At 45.7% G+C, this 19,893-nt stretch overlaps 1 protein-coding gene across 6 annotated transcripts in view; it reads left to right on the top strand.

Moving 5' to 3' along the window:
• The window catches only part of FYN (FYN proto-oncogene, Src family tyrosine kinase), a 216,056-nt gene extending 200,611 nt beyond the window's left edge, over window positions 1–15,445 (top strand). For all 6 annotated transcript variants that reach the window (XM_069598088.1, XM_069598092.1, XM_069598087.1 and 3 more), the window contains 2 exons: window positions 2,629–2,760; window positions 14,778–15,445. In XM_069598088.1, coding sequence (XP_069454189.1) covers window positions 2,629–2,760; window positions 14,778–14,986 — 341 coding nt within the window. In that variant the 3' untranslated portion in view covers window positions 14,987–15,445. The remainder of the gene's footprint in view (window positions 1–2,628; window positions 2,761–14,777) is intronic.
• The last annotated feature ends 4,448 nt before the right edge of the window (window positions 15,446–19,893 follow it).

A 19,893-nucleotide genomic window follows, 5' to 3' on the forward strand; every position in this document is an offset into this window, starting at 1 on the left:
TGTAAATACGTTGCTTATCTTAGAAAGAGTATGAAAAATAAATGTATGTAAGTAAGCTCTTACTAGTAAGTCAGAGCACATACCTACAAAAGGTTTCTTATCAGAGATCCATTACAGGCTTTGTTTCAGCTTCTCTTCTGAAGGTTTATATAATTCTTGTTGTAGATGATATAATGAGAAAACAATAAAGCAGATTACCGCAACTGGCTGATATATTGACATTTGCTTTTTAAAAAAATCTGAAATTATGAAATCTCTCAGAAAATCCAAAATGACTCTATCCCAATTTTAACTAGTTTACTTTCAGCAACACTCACATCTTGAGCAACATGGAATGATTCCAAGAAGCAAAGAAAGGCTGCTTTTGCTCGTCATTTTATTTACAGGATTTGTGTCTGCACAGTGGAGAAAAATGTTCTATTTGCTTCAGAGACGGACATAGATTTCCAAGCCATTTGGCTCGAGAGCTGGTTTAAATAGGAATGAATTTAATATACCTTTAATTCTCTGAAATAAGAGAACTCCAGCTGAGGTTTGGTCCAGGGCAAAGTCAGCTCTCGACACTGAAGAGAATCTATCACATTAATCCCAGAGGCTCGGAGTCCAAAGCTGCGTGAACAGAATGCTGGAGGATAGGAAGTGTGAGAAGAATGCTTTGAAAGAAACTTTAAAAACAGAATGACTGTTCAGAGAATACCAGACCTTGTGTGGAATCATGCAGCACTTAAGCAAAGATACAAGTAATTATGCTTGAGAAACATAGCTAATTAAAAATAACTCGATGCATAAAAGGGAAGAAAAACTAGAGAATCATTTCTCTGCTCCAGTGTTAATGTGAGATGCCACAGAATGAAATAGTAGGATTTTTTTTTAAATTTCATTTCACACAGGCATAGAAGAGATGGAGAGGAAAATTATATTGCCCGAAAATGCCAGGGTAGATTTGCTGAAGATGTTATCATGTACTGTATTTAAAACAAAAAATCTAATTGCTGTAATTTATCATACCTCTGGTTATTAAAACCATGCTAATTCAAAGATTTTAATCATTTGCCAGTTTTACACATAATGGCTTTTCCTAGAAGATACTATGAAAATTTCTGATTTTGTCAACCTTTGTGTGATTTTTTTAGGCATTCCTAAGTAAAATTAACATGCTTTAAATATATAATTGTGTTTACATCAGTAATAAAAATTCCTTGTGTTTCCCTTTTAGTCTGTTCAATGAAATATCTGAAACCGCTTTATAATTGCTGAGCCTAATGTGTGAGAGCACAGGCTGCTGAATCAATTTTAATTCCCCGTATACACATCTAGCTTTGTAAGGAGCAGGGTGGACCCCACCCTTCCTTTTTGATTGGAGAAAGGATTCTTTTAACAGGAGACTTTTGGCAAGAAAAGATTTGGCACAAAATTCGCTTCTTGGTCTTGAGAAATCAGACACATAAGATAGTCATTGAGATAAAACCACTCTGTAAAAATTTTAGATATTACCCTATCTGGCTCATAGGAGAAAGACAGGGAGGTAAGCAAGGGATGGTACAGTGCAGAAGAAAAACATTCCCCAGAATTAAAGGTGGCTACTATTAGGGGAAAGGATGGAAGGAAAAAGGAGAGTGTAGTGGGGAAGTTGCTGTTTTGCTAAGTCGTGTGTGATTCTTTTGCGACCCATGGACTGTAGCCCCTCCAGGCTCCTCTGTCCAGTGGGATTTTCCCAGGCAAGAATACTGGAGTGGGCTGCCATTTCCTTCTCTCCCCAGGGGGGTCTTCCCAACCCAGGGATTGAACCTGCTTCTCCTGCATTGCAAGCAAATTCTTTACCACTGAGCCACCTGGGAAGCCCTGTAGTGGGGAAGTAGCTTGAGGCAAAATCATTTCTCTGCTGTGGATGTGGAGGCACTGGGGAAATACAGCCCATCTCCACATAATACATGCGTTGTGTTTTCAGTTGCTCAGTCGCCTTACACTCTTTGTGGCCCCACGGACTATAGCCCGCCAGGTTCCTCTGTCCTTGGGATTCTCCAGACAAGAATACTAGAGTGGGTTGCCATTTCCTCCTCCAGGGGATCTTCTCGAGCCAGGGATGGAAGCTGCGCCTCTTGCATCTCCTGCATTGGTAGGGTTCTTTACAACTAGCGCCACCGGGGAAGTCCCACATAATGCATGGGCTACGGCAAGTTGTCTCCACCCTTGGGAGATGCGTGGTGGTTTGATCTGGTTTTTATGTACCTCAGTAAGAGGAGACTATGGTCTTTTATGCTGAAGGATTCTTGAGGGTAACATGATTTACAACATTATTTGAAAGTGAAAGAAAAAAATATAAAAGTTTCCTAAATCATAAGTTAGCCCTACCTCCAGACCAAACCCATGACATTCAATCAGTTTGTAGAATCAAGTTCAAAAGCCAGGACGTGAAGGGGCTCTGAAGCCCAGATGGGACTTGCTTAGGGTTGCAGAGGCAGGAACAGACGCCATAGCTGCTCAGTCCTAGCCCGGGTCCAATTTCCCCTCCTCCGTGTCCTCTCTCAACCTGATCCCATGAACACATTTCCACCTGCTGTTCTTTCCCAGCCCCGCGCCCAGAGCCATGATCTATGCCTGAGGAGTAACCAAGTGTTCTTCCTGCAGGCGCCAAGTTCCCCATTAAGTGGACAGCCCCCGAAGCAGCCCTGTATGGAAGGTTCACAATCAAGTCTGACGTGTGGTCTTTTGGAATCTTACTCACAGAGCTGGTCACCAAAGGAAGAGTTCCGTACCCAGGTAAGAGCCAGACACAGCAGAAATGGGCATGAGTGGATGTTCTCCCAGCGCTATTTGGGGAGTCCTCTTCCTGGTTGCCTTCTCAGACCCATTTTCAGCTTTCTGCCAAGCGTGGGAATTTGAAGAACATGGACAGGTATTTAGCCAGGGAAAAGCAGAAGTGGGAGCCCCCATGGTGTATAGACAAGCAACCATCATGAATTGTGTGCCAGGATTAATGCAGTTAGCTGCTGGTGAACGCTCCAGTCCACCTCAGCCCATAGGTTCTCTCCTCTCCCCTCTCAGGAGGAGTGTGTGTCGCTGGCTCCCAAGATAGAAATGTCACCAGCAGAACCGTACAGATGGACTTTGTAGACCCTTCTAGGAAGGAAAAGGAGAAAAGCCCCCACTGCTTTTTGGTTACGCCATAGCACTGACCCATGGCATGAACCTGGTGAGAAGATGCCAGTACCTGCCCTCTCTGCAGCCCCTACTCCAGGTGGCTGGAGAGAGCAGAGGCACGAGGAAACGCCATGCAGCAGCCATTCACTACACGTGTCTTGGGTTTCTTGGGGGTTGGGGGGTTGTTTTAGGGGGAGAGAGGGTTGACTGCTCTGTAAAGCTTATAGGAGGATCTCAGTTCCTGGACTAGGGATTGAACCTGATACCCACACCCCCCAAAGTAAGAGCCTGGAATCCTAATCACTAGGCCACCAGGGAACACCTTCACTGCACATTTCTGAATGATTGAAATATGCTCTGCAAAAGCAAGTATGCATACGTGCTAAATTGCTTCAGTCGGGTCCAACTTTTTGTGACCCCATGGACTGTAACCTGCCAGGCTTCTCTGTCCATGGGATTCTCCAGGCAAGAATACTGGAGTGGGTTTGCTGTGCACTCCTCCAGGGGCTCTTCCTGACCCAAGGATCAAACCCCTGTCTGTTATCTCTCCTGCACTGGCAAGCAGGTTCCGTCCCACTGGCACCTCCTGAAAGTGAAAGTGTTAGTCATCCAGTCCTGTCCAACTCTTTGCAACCCTCTGGACTCTACCGTCCATGGAATTCTCCAAGAGTGGGTTGCCATTTCCTTCTCCAGGGGATCTTCCCAACCCAGGGATTGAATCCAGGTCCCCTGCATTGTAGGCAGATTCTTTACCATCTGAGCCACCGGGGAAGCCCCAAAGCAAGTATAGTATAAAGAAATTGGAGATTCTTAAGCCCTGGAATTTTTCTGGATTATCAGAGTCATGCTCTCCAAAGAAACCACGGGTTTAGGTGATTCAGGCTTAAATTCATTAATTTCGACAGATACTGATGTAAAGGACACTTGTGCCCTTTCACCTCCACGCTTTAATGGTTATAGCACAGGGACGATCTGCTTTCTGAATTGTTAAGGACATATTTTTTCTGTTATTGTTGAGTGAAGAAAGAACATAGCTCCCCATCATGCCCTGCCTAAGAGAGGAGCTTTTAAAAATTAAATAATAATAATAATAATAAACACAGTGATAGAAATGATAGCGGAGATTACTGAGGAATTGAGAGCTCTTGCAAATCCTGGGTTTGTAATATCTTTGCAGTCAGAGGAGCTGGTGAGGGCAGATTAATTTGTAATCCCTTTGTTCCTTTTTTATGATTGTTTCTGGTCATCTTCGGAGAATGCAGAGAAGTAAAGAAGATCTCTTTCTGGGTTGGTCGTAAGCCTCAAGACTCCTCTAACAGAACCGGGTTGGCACAGAGGCAAAATTTGACAAATTCTCTGTCTCTGAAACGCCAGCACTGGGTGGTTAGAGATGTGGGCGGAAGTCAGTTTTATTGATGCTGCCGCAGCGGCTGCTGCTCTCTGTGTGCTCAAGTGGGCAGCCGCTCTGGGAGTAGCCAACCAGAAGAAAGGGCTGCCCTGGAGGGGCCTGGAACCCAGCACAGGCATTTCTGAATCGCTTCTCAAGGGGGAAGATTTTTTCAGTGCTCGGGATTTTGAAGATGTGAAGGCGCCTCTTTTTTCATTGTCTGAATTTTGAATGAATTTCTTCCTGAGCCCCCCAGGTTTAGCCACCCGATGTGTTGTTGGGGCGGGGGGAAGGTTAATGTCTTGCATTTCTGTGAAACCTTTACTTCCAAGAAGACAAAGCTGCTTTTTGTTTCTCGGGGTCACACACAGGAGCTGAGACAAAGGGGTGGGGGCGGGGGCCTGGGATGAGGAAGGCAGGTGTGCATTTCTGAAGGAGAGTCTTTTGTCCAGTTTGGTTTAGACATAAAGAAAGCAGTCTCCTTTTACAACTGAGGCAGGATTTTCATTCATTCAGCTTAGCATCGGTCAGTGTGATTGTGCCTGGCGTGGTTTTGCACTACCTGGGAAGCAAGTACTGTGAATAAGACATTCATACTCAGCAAACATTGATGAGAACAGGCCTGAAGGAGGACACTGTTTTAGTTCCTGGGGGATAGAACAGTGAGCGGAGAAATAAATTCAGTCCCTGCACTCATAGAGCTTACAGTCAGATGGATGAAATAGAAAGCAGCCCTTTTTTATTACTTCTGTATAATTAGAGGAAATCATCTTTGGGGGATGCAATACTTGAACTCACTCACTGTGGGCCCCCAGTCTTAATCCTGATAATGGGGCAAGGGCCCCAGATTCAGGTGTCTGCACACAGCAGGTCCGGAGGACTTTTCACTCAGAATCCTGTGAGGATGGCCAAGGAGTTTGACAAGAGAATCCAGTCCACTTTATCATGCCTAGTTATACACTCGGAGCAACTCTGATGTGCTGGGGACTTTGATAGCTGTCCGGATTCTGAGAGGGTGGCTGAGCAAAGGGGCCGTGTCTGGGAAGCTTTATGGAGAAGGTACATAGGCTTACCGCTCCACATTAAGGAACAGTGATCCCAGACAAGGATGGACGTGTGGGAAGGCGCCAAGGCCTAGGTGGAGGCCCCTAGGATATGAGCCTGTGGAGAAGGCTGTGAGGCTGCCTGGCCAGACCCCGTAAAGAGGGCCTGGTGCAGCCACAGGAAGGCCTGGCCTGTCTGTAGCCAGGCCCTGGAGCTGTGTCAGCAGGGAGTGACAGGAGCCCCAGAAGGTTGTTCCCAAACCTATTGCTCGCCATGGATGCTGCTTGTTTTTGTTCTCAGTGTAACTGTAATCATATTGAATTGTGCCTTGAATCTCACAGTACACTCTTCTTGAGGGAGAGGCTTTTACAGAAGGATTCCAATTACAGGGTGATTACCTTAACGAAGGAGAACAATTCCTAAGGAACACACAGTTTCTTTCAGCCTCGTCCAGTGGCACCGGAGAAGGAAGACCCTTCCTGTCCTCATTCTCACTGTCTCTCTTTTTTTTTTTTTTAATATTTTATTTATTAAGTATTTATTTATTTGACTGAACTGGGTCTTAGTTGTGGCATGTGGGATCTAGTTCCCTGACCAGGAATCGAACCCCAGGTCCTCTGCATTGGGAGCTCAGAGTCTTGGCCACTGGACCACCAGGGAAGTCCCCTCACTGTCTCTTGGAGCGGCCAGGTTGGCAGTGTGTGCCGAGGGGTTGCGTCTCCACTGACCAGAGTCCTTGTGGCTGGGAGTAGCACCCAGGTCAGACCCCCAGACCTGTCCACTGTGATTCCCATCCTAACCTCTCAGCAGTTATTTCTCAGTTGGCTAGAGTGTATTTTTCAAGAGCAGTAGGCAATGATACATTTTTCTTTCATACCTGAGAATGGCCTTCTGTCATCTTTACGCACAGGAAAGGTACTTTGGCTGGTGGTAAGGATGAGGGTCAAGGGAGAGATGAAAGTGACTTCTAAATGGATTTTATGAAAGCTTTCCAGGCAGTTTTGCCCAGTGTGAAAGGAGGTCCAGAAAAAGAATCAGAGAAGGAACTTGGAATAGTATTTGGAAGGTGTAACTGAATGAAGGGCTCAAGGAAGAAGGCAAAAATAAAACATTGGGTTGGTTGGTCAGTTAGCAAGTTTTACAAAATGGATGATTTGAAAGGAAGGAAAGGAGGAGACTCTCAAATTGAGTGAGAGCCTGGAAGCCAAATTAAAAATACTGAAATGTGATTCTGAGATTAACAGGGAGGTAGTGGAGAGGAGTCCCATCACCCTACCAGACAAAGAAGGTTGCTTCCAAGATGGGTAGCAAAGATGCTGTGAAGAATAGCTCTGTTTTCCAGATTCCCATCACCTGACCTGAGTGCCTCCTCAGCCTAGCTGTACAGCTTGCTTTACTATAAGCCAAGGCTCAGAACCATTCTTTGCATCAAGATTATACTTGATTTTGTGCCGATGAATTGTTACATATGAGAATTGAAAGTACTTAAAACGGTTTTCTAGGATTGATGCATAAAATCTGAGCAATGCATTTTAACCTATTTTTTCTCCTCCAAATCCTTCTTTTCTTCTTTGTTTCCACTGCCACTGCCCCACGGCAGGCTGTCATCCCCCTGCTGCAGGAACCCCCTTCATGGAACTTCCTGCTTCCTGTCCCCCCCCACCACCCCCACCATCTATCATTGTCACCATCAGAGTTATCCTAGAAACAGATCCGCTTATCCTACCTCTGCTAGTTCAAAAGTCCATGGCTTCCCCTTGCCTTCCAGATAAACTCCAGAAGCCTTCGTCTGGTGTAGTCCTTCTTAACTCTTTCCTTCAATCATTCGACATATATTTATTGAGTACCTGCTCTATGCCAGGTACTATTCAGGTCCCCAGGAATGTTGCAGTGAACCAATAAACAAAAGCTGTCCTCCCAAACTTTTCACTCCTCAGAGGAGACAGACAATCAGCAAGGACAAATAAGCAAAATACATTCCTCATTGGCTGGTGGTAACGGGTAGGGAGGAGAATAAAATGGGGAAGGGCAGAGAGGGTGGCAGGGGAGGACGTCATCAGGAAGGTGACATCTGAGGAAGAAGGCTCAGGTTAACTGGGGGTGGAGCCCCCCTTCAGAGGGAACCAGGAAGAAGCAGGGTGGGTGGAGCAGGCGGGCCCAGAGGCCCCAGACAGATCAGCAGGGGCCTTCTGAGGCCATGGATAGGGCATTTGCACTCAGCAAGATGAGGACTGACTGAGGGGCTTCAACCAGGTGACATCATCAGACGCGATTTCTCTTGTGCTGCTCCTGACCCTCGTCACCAAGAGACTTCTCTCAAACATGCAAGTCTGTCTTCTCAGCTCCACTCTCTGCCTCAGAATCCGTCCAACCCCAACCCCAAAGTCCCCTCCTTTGTGTCGCCTTCTCCATGCCTCTTGCTGGGTCACTCCTCCTGCTCACTCCCATGCCACTTGGTTCCTCTCTGGTGAAGCCCTTGTCTGTGTGTTTCTGTTTCCTAGTAGCTCTGAACCCTGAGAAGGGGGCTCCTTTAGTAGACTCTCAGTAAGTCTTAAGCAATTGGACAGAAGAATGGGTGGAGGAATAGAGGGCTGGATGGATGGATGGGTGGGTAGAGGGAAAAAAATGATTAGCCCAAGAGACTTTTAAAATAAGTCTTTGCCCATAGCCTGCAAAACCTTTCAACTCTATTTCATCATCTCCAAACATAAATAAGGCGTGTTTTTCCCAGCCGCAGAGTAGCCTCTGTCCTCAAAGTTGTTCTGGGAAATTGACCCCGTGGTCAGTTCAAACACCATGTCCCAGCACCATTCTAGGCGGAATGTCCTGGCTGTTCTGGGCCCTGGCTCTCCACTGAACACCTGCTTTGGGAATTTGGCAGGATCTGGCAAAGCAGGAACAGTCTCTTAAGCATATCACATTTATTCATGCATTTGCAGTGCTTTCAACTCTTTTAACAACTGACAGCTGCCTGACTTTCGTGAATGCATCTAGTCATTTGATAATGACTTGAAGAGGAAGATAAATTAGTGAATGTATAGCACTTTCCTTGAAGAATTGCAAGTCTTGAGCTTCATCGTCCTTCTGCCCCACTCAGATGCCTTCTGACAGAGCCTGAGCTGTAGGCCTAAATTCCTTTGTGTTCAGCAGCCCATCATTATCACCCTTACCCCACTGGGCCCAGCCTGATACCAGGGGCAGGTTTCTCCTGGGGGAGGAAGAGGTCAGGACTCTCCATCCAGGAGAAAGGGAATTGGGATGAAACTTCAAATCTCAGCCAAGGGTGCTTAGTCTCCTGCCATCCACGGTCCTCAGGCTTTTCTCTTTTGGTTCCTGTTGTTCCCTCCAGAGGAGTCCTGCCTGGAATGCCCAAGAGTCTTGTTACCTCCCCCGACAAGGTTTCTCTTGGCCCACGTGGCTGGTGGAGGAGCGAGCAGACAGGGAGGGGCTCCCTGCTGCCCCGTCCTCCCCGCTGCTGCTCTTCTGTACCCCTGTGCATTTCCATGGCCTGCCGAGTGGGCACCCTCACCTTCTCTGTCACTTTTTCACTGGTACTGGGACAAAGGAGCTGTTCATGATACTGTATTATCCACTTTAACTTTTGCGCGTTATGGCACCTGAGTAGCTGTCATTTCTGTGTTTATTAATAGAGTGGGCTTCATAAAAACAGGTGTCCTACGCTTATCTGGTTAAGTTGCAGAAAGAGAAACAAGAGTCATCACTGTGCTGCCTCAAGGTCACTCCTTTATTTTCAGCTCTCCTCTTTGAGCAACATCTATCTGCCCAGAGTCTGTACTTTGATCTCATAACCAAAACCGAACTTGAAGTTCAGCTTCAGTTGTAGCCCAGTAAGATAACTAGAGCACACGGGCATCTGATAGCACGCGCTCGTGCTGAGCAAGCGCCATTAACGGCACCCTCCTTCCTTCCGCCCTCCCTGCACTCCCAGCACCGCTCAGCAGACAAGTAAACAGAAGGGTTTTTTACAGGGTTTGTGTAGAGAAGCCAGGGGGAGCCTCTGACAAAAAGCCTGATGCACAATAGCGTCTAATTTCCTTTCAACAGAAAGCTCGGTTTGCAGAAGTAAGCTGCATATCTGAGAACCTGAGCGTCATTCCCATTGTCAAAGGGCCTAATTATTCACATGGCACAAAAATCCAGGCTCTCGCAACCCCTAGTCCAATCCAGATACAAACCTGGATGGTAAACAGCAAAAATCCCCACTTGTATAGCCACAGCCCCTGGAAGATCCATATTAGGAAACTGAAATGGTGAGCTGTCAAGCCCAATACCCTCCGTTCATAGAAGACACTTCAGAGAGCTGAAAGCACAGTGAATATGGAGATATTCCATTGACAAACAGAGAAACTGAGGCAGGGGAAGTCAATCACCTGCTGAGACACAGAGTTGAAAGAGTAAAGTGGCTCCACAGTGAAAATGGTTTTCTTAACTGTGAAAGTCGCTCAGTCATGCAGTCCATGGAATTCTCCAGGCCAGAATACTGGAGTGTAGACTTTTACTTCTCCAGGGGATCTTCCCTGGAGATCAAAAAAAAAACACCCCCGAGTTAATATCTAGCTCAAGGAAGAGGCATAGGAAAGTGTAAAATAAAAGGAGGGAGGAGAAAAAGGAGAGAAGGGACGGAAAATCCGCACACGTGAAAGCAGACACTGTTGGCAGCCATACATAGTAAGGATTGGAAAGTGAGAGCCGGAAACTTGACCTTAATTCAGGAACCGAGAGGAAGCCAGCAGCACGATTTGGAAGGATACTACGGTCATAATGGCAGGAAGTGAATTCAGTCCACTTGGCCAGAGAATCTCAGCTGCAGGGTTTGGGGCAGACCCACTGGAAATGAGGCTACCAGTGACCGTGTTTGAGAGCCTGAAGTGCAAGGTGACAAGAGGCCCCCATGGAAGGTGCAGGAAGAGGTATCTGAAAGTAAACCCCAGCACAGCAGACTCCACAGGTGTTCTGTGAACTGAGTCCCATTGGGTTAGGTGCCCTGTGAGAGTGACCTGTGGAAATGGTCCATTGTCCTGACTGACCCCAAGGAGAGCAGAAAGGGAAGGAACCACTGAGGTGGGGGCAGAGGAGGACAGGCTGGAGTGAAACCAGCCCGTGTGTCTGGTCCCTGGTCACCAAGCCCTGTGCCCCTTCTCTGACGTGGAGGTTGGGAACCAGGCAACATGCCCTGGGGAGCTTTGTTACCATAACATGGTTAGATGCCACAGGCTGGCATAGAGTGTCCTCCTGTTGAAAAACACTCTCTATTGTAGCTTCCACTAAGAACTGTTGGTGACAAAGTTTTCCTAAAACATACAACCATGTTTTAAAGTTTCTGCCTCTTCAGTTTCTCCCTAAGAAGGAAAAAAATAGGCAGAAAATTCCCAGGCAGCCTCCTCCCCACTCCCACCCCCACCCCACCCACCCTCCCACCACTTCCTCAACTGGAAGTAAGATACAAAGATTCTTCCCTTTCCCCATGTCCCTCAGGACTCCGCTGGCCTCCCTAAACTCAGTGTTGTGTGTTTTCCCTTCCCAGTCCCTGGCCCCCACCTTCCCTGATGGCTCAGATGGTAAAGAATCTGCCTGTAATCCAGGATACCTGGGTTTGATCCCTTGGTCGGGAAGATCCCCTGGAGAAGGGACTGGCTACCCACTCCAGTATTCTTGCCTGGAGAATTCCAAGGACAGAGGAGCCTGGCAGGCTGCAGACCATGGGGTCGCAAACAGTCGGACACGACTAAAGTGACTAACACTTTCACTTTTCACTTTCAAAAAGAGCTCATGAAATAGTAGTATGAAGAGGAAAATCCATTTTTACTAAAAAGCAATTCTTAAATATGACTTTTCAAAGTTCTTATAGCCGAGAATACTCTTTTTTGAAAAAATATGAACACAGCCCACTTGCTTGGGCTCTTGTTTGTGAAGTGAAAAGTGACCCAAGGCTTGCTGAGCGAGCATCTCTCGGTTGTGCGCTTCCCATTGCCAGGGACCGTCGTGAAGGAGCTGGGTCCACTTCTGGCCTGTGGATGCTTGGAAAAGAGCCAGTCCCATTCAGACTGTCATTGTCAGCCAAGTGCATTGTCTTATGTCCTGCTTTTCTGGCAAAACTGATGCTGGTATGTTTCTTGTTAGCCTGGTGCGTCGAATTGGTTTTGTATGCTCTTCATGCTGGGAGAACCTGGGGAGTGGCATGAGGTAGGGGGAGGAGAAGCAAGAAGAGACGCAGGCAGAAAGGAGATGGGGGGCATGGCCAGGAGCTGCCGGCGAGGCCAGCTGGTGCCCTATACCACGAGGGCCAAGGCCCAGCTCTGTCCGGGGTCCCAGCTGCCCTGGGGAGCAGGCTGCCTCCCTAGATGCTACACGTTGAGGGTCGAGCTGTGTCCCTGACTCAGGCAGAGCACTGGAAAAACAGGCTTGACCCAAGTGGCCAATTAAACTTTCCATTGGTGGAGACTGGATCAAGACTTAAAAAAAAAAAAATACATGAAATCTTTCCATTTGAGTAGTTTGTTTTTTAATGACATGAATTCTGTAATGACATAAGGGCTGCAGAGCAATAGGAGAATGATTAGCTAAGCTCTGTGGTGTGGTTTTGGATGATCCCAGTGCCAGAATGAAGCATTAGGAGGAGGCATTTGGGTTTGGGCGGGGGGTGTAACCACCTCCAGCAGGGCCTGTCAGACCTTCTGAGGCTCAGACCGCCCACCTGTCTCTCCTCCAGTTCTCACAGACTCCTGGCAGGGCCAGGGACAAGGGGGACTTCTGCAGGTTCAGGCATGTGTCTTCTGAGATGTTATGAAACCAAGGGCTGTACTGAAATACAAAGCACACACCTTGGAGGAGGCCAGTCCTGGTACGGCCTCATGCTCTCTTCCTAGCCTTTCTGAGCTCCTGGAATGTAGTGGCTGCTGTCCACTCCTGCCAGAGCTTCACAGCCAAAACTGGACAGGCTTCACAGTCAGACTTGGTTTTCTTTCTCGAAAGTCCATATAGTGCTTAGACCATAATTTGTACAACACCTTAGGAGGGTCTTGGGCTGCACTTTGTGTTCAGACACATCCTTAATTCTTCAGCAGTATGTATAAATGAAGAAAAACAGTCGAGCACCTCACACCAGGTCAGGTTTTATGGCCAAATAAGGTGAGTTCAGATCAGTTTGCTGCCAGGGAAGTTCCCAGAACTTGTGCTTTGCAGAGCTTGTTGGATTGGGGGTTGTGGATGAGGAAATGCTGGTCCTTGTCCGTTTGTCCAGAGCACTGCGGGACCCTCCAGTGGCAACCTCAGCATCTCCCCTTGCTTCCAACCGACCCCCCTGCCCCACCTGATTTATCAAAATGAGTTTTTCAGTGGTTGGAAGAGGATGTAAGGTAATTAACTACAGAGCTGACCAGTCATCCAACTGAAGAGAGCCCCTGTGAAGTCAGGCATGGCGTGGAGGAAGGGGACCCAGATTCAACTACCGAGCCTCTCTCACTAAAATAAGGGTCACTGCCAAAATGTGAGCAGAGTTATGTTAGAATAATTAAATTGAAGGCCTACTTCAACACAGCAGGAATAATACACAGATTTTATCACCTCAAGGAATTACAATGGCAGAGAATAAGAAAGCATCCTGAAAGGGTTTGGATAAGCATGTGACTGACAGGGCTGTGGTTGACAGTCATGGGAGCTGGAATCAGTCCAGCTCCAAAAACAACAACAAAGAGAACTGGCAACAGATCCCAGAATCTGCGCGATTCTGGGGGACAGGGGGACAGGGTTGTGACCTGGCCCGGCTGCTCTGGCTGGGTGGTTCTACTCAGCGGGTTGCCGTCTCCTCCAGAAGCTGCTACATGCACACACTATGTCCTGCTGATCGGAGCTCTGAGAGCCAGGGGAAGAATTCTGGGTTTCTGAATGGCTGAAACTCGGGTTTTTGCTTTTATAAATTAACTGGGTCAGAAGCTGGAGAGGATTCCAGATTATAGGCTCAGGGCCAAGGAGCAGCCAAAACATACAAGAGCTTGGCAGGCGATGGCAGAACACGATACGGCAGAAAAGGGAATCAAACCAGAGAAGAGAGCCTGGCAGTGATTGAGAAAGGGGTCAGGGCATTCAGCCCCCCTATCCACCCCTTATGTGGTATTTCCTGTTCTGTTGAGAAGGCCAGTGTGCAGGAAGGCTGCACTCTCCAGAGGGCTGGCAGTCTCCCAGAACATCTCCTGTGAGCTCCAGGCATCCCGAAGCCTCTGTATCGGGCAGCTCCCCCAGAGGGTCACAGAGGTCTCCGTGATTGATGGCCTGTCCGAAGTCATCAGTAAACAGTGCCCTGCCTCCCTGTCAGAGTCATCTTAACCCAGGGCACCTGGGGGTCACTGGGCTGGACGGTGCCCAGACTGATGGCGTGATGGCGGATCTCGAATGGCTGAACACTGAGAGTTTGTCCAGGCACGAGGACAGCCAGTTTATGAAGTACATCAACAGAGCTTATAGGTCCTGTGAACAAAGGACAGTTTAGTTTTCATTCCCTGGATTTGTTTTTATCATTCATGTTTTTGTCAGTGTAATTGATGTATAATTTACATACAATAGAATTCTACAGTTTTAAGAAGTCCGTGAGTTTTGACAAACATAAACAGTCACACCTCCACACTCAGGATATAGAACATGGATTGGCAGCCTACAGCTTCTAGGCCAGATCTGGCTCCTGCCCTGTCTTTGTTTTCTATTTTCAGAGTTGTAGAAAAATAAATAAAATGGAGGATATGCGGCAGAGATAGTATGCAACCTAAAATCTTTACTGCCTGGCCTTTACAGGGAGGGTTTGCTGATACAGAACGTTTCCATCACCCTTGTGTTCCCTGCGGCCTCTTTGCAGGATTGCCCTCCCCGTCACCCCTGGCAACCACTGATCTGCTTTCTATCACTATAGTTTTTGCCTTTTCTAGAATTTCATATAAATGAAATCATGCAGTATGTGTCCTTTTGTGTCTGGCTTCTTTCGCTTCTAATGCTTTTGAGATTTACCCTCCAGGGCTTCACATGTGTCAGTAGGGGAGTCCTTTTTTATTTCTGAGTGGTGAGATAGCCCATTGAAGACAGGGTTCACCTCTGGGTGAGGTGGGCGCACTCAACATGTTTTAACCACCTGTAGGCTCCAAGGAGAAGAAAGAGAAGACATAGGGGCGGCCCTCTCTCATGGCCCTTGTCTTTGCAGGCATGAACAACCGGGAGGTGCTGGAGCAGGTGGAGCGCGGCTACAGGATGCCCTGTCCACAGGACTGCCCCATCTCCCTCCACGAGCTCATGATACACTGCTGGAAAAAGGACCCCGAAGAGCGGCCCACTTTCGAGTACCTGCAGGGCTTCCTGGAAGACTACTTCACCGCAACAGAGCCTCAGTATCAACCCGGGGAAAACCTGTAAGACCTGGGTCTGCAGAGAGAGGCCTGGTCCCAGAGGCTTCCCCGCCCCCTCCCCATTAGCTTTCAATTCCATAGCCAGCTGCTCCGAGCAGAGCAGCCAGAACCGTCCAGGATCAGATTGCATGTGACTCTGAAGCTGACGAACTTCATGGCCCTCATTCATGACACTTGTCCCCAAATCCGAACCTCCTCTGTGAAGCATTCGAGACAGAACCTTGTTATTTCTCAGACTTTGGAAATGCATTGTATCGATGTTATGTAAAAGGCCAAACCTCTGTTCAGTGTAAATAGTTACTCCAGTGCCAACGATCCTAGTGCTTTCCTTTTTTTAAAATGCAAATCCTATGTGATTTTAACTCTGTCTTCACCTGATTCAACTAAAAAAAAAAGTATTATTTTCCAAAAGTGGCCTCTTTGTCTAAAACAATAAAATTTTTTTTCATGTTTTAACAAAATCCAATCAGGACAGGTGTTTGGTTTTTTTTTTTCTTTTTTTTATAGATATGAATATATATAATCTATATATCCCTGTGCATACACCATGTGGGTGCTAACATGGAGACCGTGGCCAACCTTGGCCACAAAGCTTCAGGACCCAGAATGAGGATCTGACTGGAAAATCAACATAAAAGCACTGGTGGTGTTCTGAAAACCAGTGGCCTCACTTTTTGGCTTTTGCAAAACATGTTTGTTTGTTTGTTTTTGGACTGTACTTTTTTGGTTCATGACTGTGCCTGTAGATGGCTGTTACTTTGACTCTTATCAGGGCCCAAGCTGAATTCACAATTTCTTTTTCCAGTATTTGCTTCAACTTACTATGATTTGTTCTTGAAACTTAAAAGTGAGCCTCTTTAAAGCAAGCAAGTGGCCAGTACCACCAGGGAAACTAGAGGATGGATACCACACAAACTTCTTGTATAAAAACACGAATGCTGAAATGTTTCCAACGTTTTTTATTTAATAAACCTTGTAACCACATTTAAATGGTCTAAAATCCATAGCATTGTAGTCATGGCAACATGCTAAATTTTCTCATACAACTAAACCTTACGGGAAGGTGAGGGAGGGGTTGTACATTTCCCATTGTAAAATAAGTGCTTGAATGTTCTGTACTGCTAATGAAATGACTTTCTCTATGTCCAGGAGTCCTCCAGTGAAATAACTATGCACTACTTTACATTTCATGAGGATGCACAAAAAAAAAAGTATTAACGTTTTTAGTTGCTGTTTGTGCCAACCTTGAATTACAAATGCTTAACAACAACAAATCAAAAGCCCTATTTCTATTTGAGTTTTTAATACTGAGTAGCAACTCTGAAGTCTTAATTCCTTTTTCATTATTTCTTTGTGAGTTTACATTTTTAAATTGTTTAACTTTCTTAATTTAGTAATTAAAAAGAGAGCTTTTTACATTTGAATTTTTTTTTATTTGTTTAAATCATGGAAGGTACTCTAGGAATGACATATGTGTTCCACACCAAGTGGTAAGGACTCACCTGGAGATTTAACCATTGTGCAATGATGACAGAAACATTTAACCATTGTGCAAATGACAGAAACATTCAAAACAGCTGGAGCGAGGTTTTCTTCACCCAGAAAGACTAGACCATTGTCTAGTTAATTCAGAGGATCATTAAGGCAGGAGTAGACATGACAGTAACATTTTAATTTATCAGACATTTTCTCTTAACTGGAATTTTCTGTGTCCCCATTGTAGGAGAAGAATCTTTCTTGTCCTGGCATTGGTGCATGTTTCCCAGTGCCCCTCCACCTCTGTAATGAAGTTGCTAAGCAGGGAAACAGCCTGGTGTGGCAGACGGGGCAGTGGGTGGATGGGGCCAGCAGGCCAGGCCTGGCTCTGCCCTCATTCAGCTGCTTTCGTTCAACAGCCACCTGAAGTCACTCCCTTTCAGGTCCTATCTGTAGAAATGAGGGAGTTGGATGAGATTTGCTATAGGTTCCTACATCTGAGATCCTGGGATTCTAAGATCACTGATGTCATGTGGAATTATACAAAGAGGACAGCCTTCTTGCTGATATAGCCTTTATATGTTTAGAAAGTTTCCAACATTTTTTAAGTGAAGCAGGGATTTTTCTGACTAACCAAGTTTTTATGGCATTGGTTTGGTATTAATACAATTGCTAAATTGATAAAATTTAATAAAATTTTGTTGTTACATACAATTATTGTCACAGTACTGGGCAGTTTTTTAAATACTGTTCTAGATGTGTTTAAAGATGTAACTGTGTTTTTCATCTTTACATCCCAATAGGTTGGATAATTTTCAGGTACTCTCTGGGGGATTTTTGTATATGTTTCTGACTCAGTCATTCAAAAAATATCTGAAAAAGTCACAACAGCCTGTTTTAGACAGATTTTTAAAGGGAAATAGTCTCTTCAAAGTATAGCCTTTAAATCATCCATTGAGTTAATTGTGAGTTCTCTTACATGAAGCAAAAACTCAAGACTTTGGCTAACTCGAGGACACACTTATGAAATGCGTCTTGCTGGAACTGTTCTGAAACAGAGTAGGGTTGCAGAATAAAGGTAAAAGTAGCTATGAATATGAAGAAATCAGAGACGTTTCAGGTGTTTTCTTCCAAGCAGCTTATGAGTTGTCAAGAGATCTCCCTGATGCAGACTAGTCCAGACAAGTGAGACGTCACTTCCAGGGAATCCCCACACCTCCTAACCTCCTGAACCCACTGACCCAAAAAGTTCTCTTGTATCTTGCAAGGTGCCTTAGTGGCAAGTGATGGTGAAATGTTTGTTTTGCCTTTCATAACCTGGCAGTGAGTAAGGACTTGCTCTGTTCCCCTGAGGAAAGCTGGCATCTGGCATTGCTGGGCCACATAGGGAAGCTTCCTAATAATCTAGCTGTTTTTACTTCCTAAAAATCAAATTGTAAGCCTGCCGGAGAAGACGACTTGACAAAGCTCAGATGCCGTAAATGAGACAGAGTGATTTCTGTTCAGCCATGCTCATGCCTCACTCTCTCCTCTGAGTCTGCTTTGTTGCCAGAAGGACCTGAGGGAGGACCAGTAGAGGCTGGGTCTCCCCTGTGGTAGAGCATTCAGGTGTAGACTGAAGCCACGATGCATTTGGCTCTGCCTCGTTCATGGCAAAGACAGGTATATGAGGATCAAGGCACTTCCACAAGAAGAGTTAAAGGTGTTCATAATCCCTCCAACACAGCCACACAATGGAAGATTCCCCGACAAGCACAAGAGGGTACTTACCTGCCTTGAGAAAGACGGGAATCCTCCTGTGGCTAAATCCTGGCACCAGAGGATTTTTCTAGTAGCACTCAGCTGCAAAATCTTACCTGAAATGTCCTATGGGACTTTAAGAATGTATACCGTATTAAATGGCATGGTTCTTTCATGAGTGCTGGAAGAAGGTAAGGTTTTCTGCAGGATTCAGAGGAGGACGGACTGAAGCCCACAGCATGAGGTATGTCATCTGCTATTTTGTCACAGCTCTGGACAAGAGACCTCACTTGACCAAATGGGAATTTCCTAACAAGTTGCATTGGTATAAAATGGCGTTCGGTCACTTCGGTTCTGAAAGGTATTTTAATAGGTTTAGATAAGTTTTGTTGGCTTTCTTATCACTATATATTATGATTGGAATTCAGTTTGGTGATTAAAATATTTGCTGGAAAGGAGGGAGAAAATATTTGCTGGAAAGGAGGGAGAGAATAAGCGGGAAGGGAGGGAGGGAGGAAGTAATTGGGGGGAAGCAAGGGGGAGCGAGGAGAAAGGAGGTTCAAGCAAATTCTCACTCTAAAGGGTATAAATTTACTAAGGCAGATACCAATAGTATGTTTATTTCATTCCTCAAAAATAGATTGCAACTCCAGAGAAGAAAACAATGAAAAATTATCTTTGCGATATCAAATGAAGCTTCACAGTTTATATATACCTAGATTCTCAGAAATTTTTCACAATAAATTCCTAAAGCATACCTCTTTCTTTCCAAACATACAAAATATTCAGAATCCCATGGGTGGTGATGGAGATATACCTTATTTTTTAAATTAATTCTGGGGACTAGAAATAAAAATAAGTGGCTTTCCAGTGTGACAGGGATGATTCTATGGAGAGTGTGATCAGTAAAAAATGACTGCTCCCCCAGCAGCCAGAATACTATGCTCCTTTCCAGAATACTTCTCTTTAATAATGTATTTAATAATGTGACTCTTCTCTTAATGCATTTTCCCTGCCAGATTATGAGCTCCTTGAGGACAGAAACTGCCTAACTTGTTCATCACTGTACTCCTGCACCAAGGGCAGTGATGAGCTGATGGTAGATGTTGGCTGAGTGGGTGGATGGCTAGATGGACGATGCCATCCTGTGGGGCGAAAGGTACATCGATGAATAACATAGTTACCTTAGGGCCTGCTAGGCACCCTGGGATTTGCTGTGAGCTGCCCAAGGCACTAGCATTGCCATCGTGAATGTGTGCTTGTGACTTGAAGACCCAGTCTGTAGCTTGAAGTGAATACCATTAGTGTTTCCTGACTCTTCCCCCAGAACTCATCCACACACCAATGGGAATAAACCTGTACCCCTTGGGACCTGGGGCCTTCAAAATCTCATTCTAATGTTTGTGCATTTTATGAAAAAATTGATATTTTCCTAAGACACCCATTTTTTGTCTTCTTACAAAATTCTTTTCCCATCCTTCAGATTGTGCATTGTTAACAAGTCTATGGCTTGTGGTATGCCTGGCAAAACTCTGGCATGACCCAGGGAGTCCCTGTACCCTTCTTGAGAATCACAGGATGAAGATCTTGTCCACAAGATACTACTGCTAACATGGAAATATTGTAGTTGGGAGAGGTAATCTTAACCACCACTAATATAGATTCTCTATATTTGATTCCCATTTTTCACTCAGCAAA

The sequence above is a fragment of the Ovis canadensis genome, chromosome 8 (assembly GCF_042477335.2).
Source record: "Ovis canadensis isolate MfBH-ARS-UI-01 breed Bighorn chromosome 8, ARS-UI_OviCan_v2, whole genome shotgun sequence".
NCBI classification, from domain to species: domain Eukaryota; kingdom Metazoa; phylum Chordata; class Mammalia; order Artiodactyla; family Bovidae; genus Ovis; species Ovis canadensis.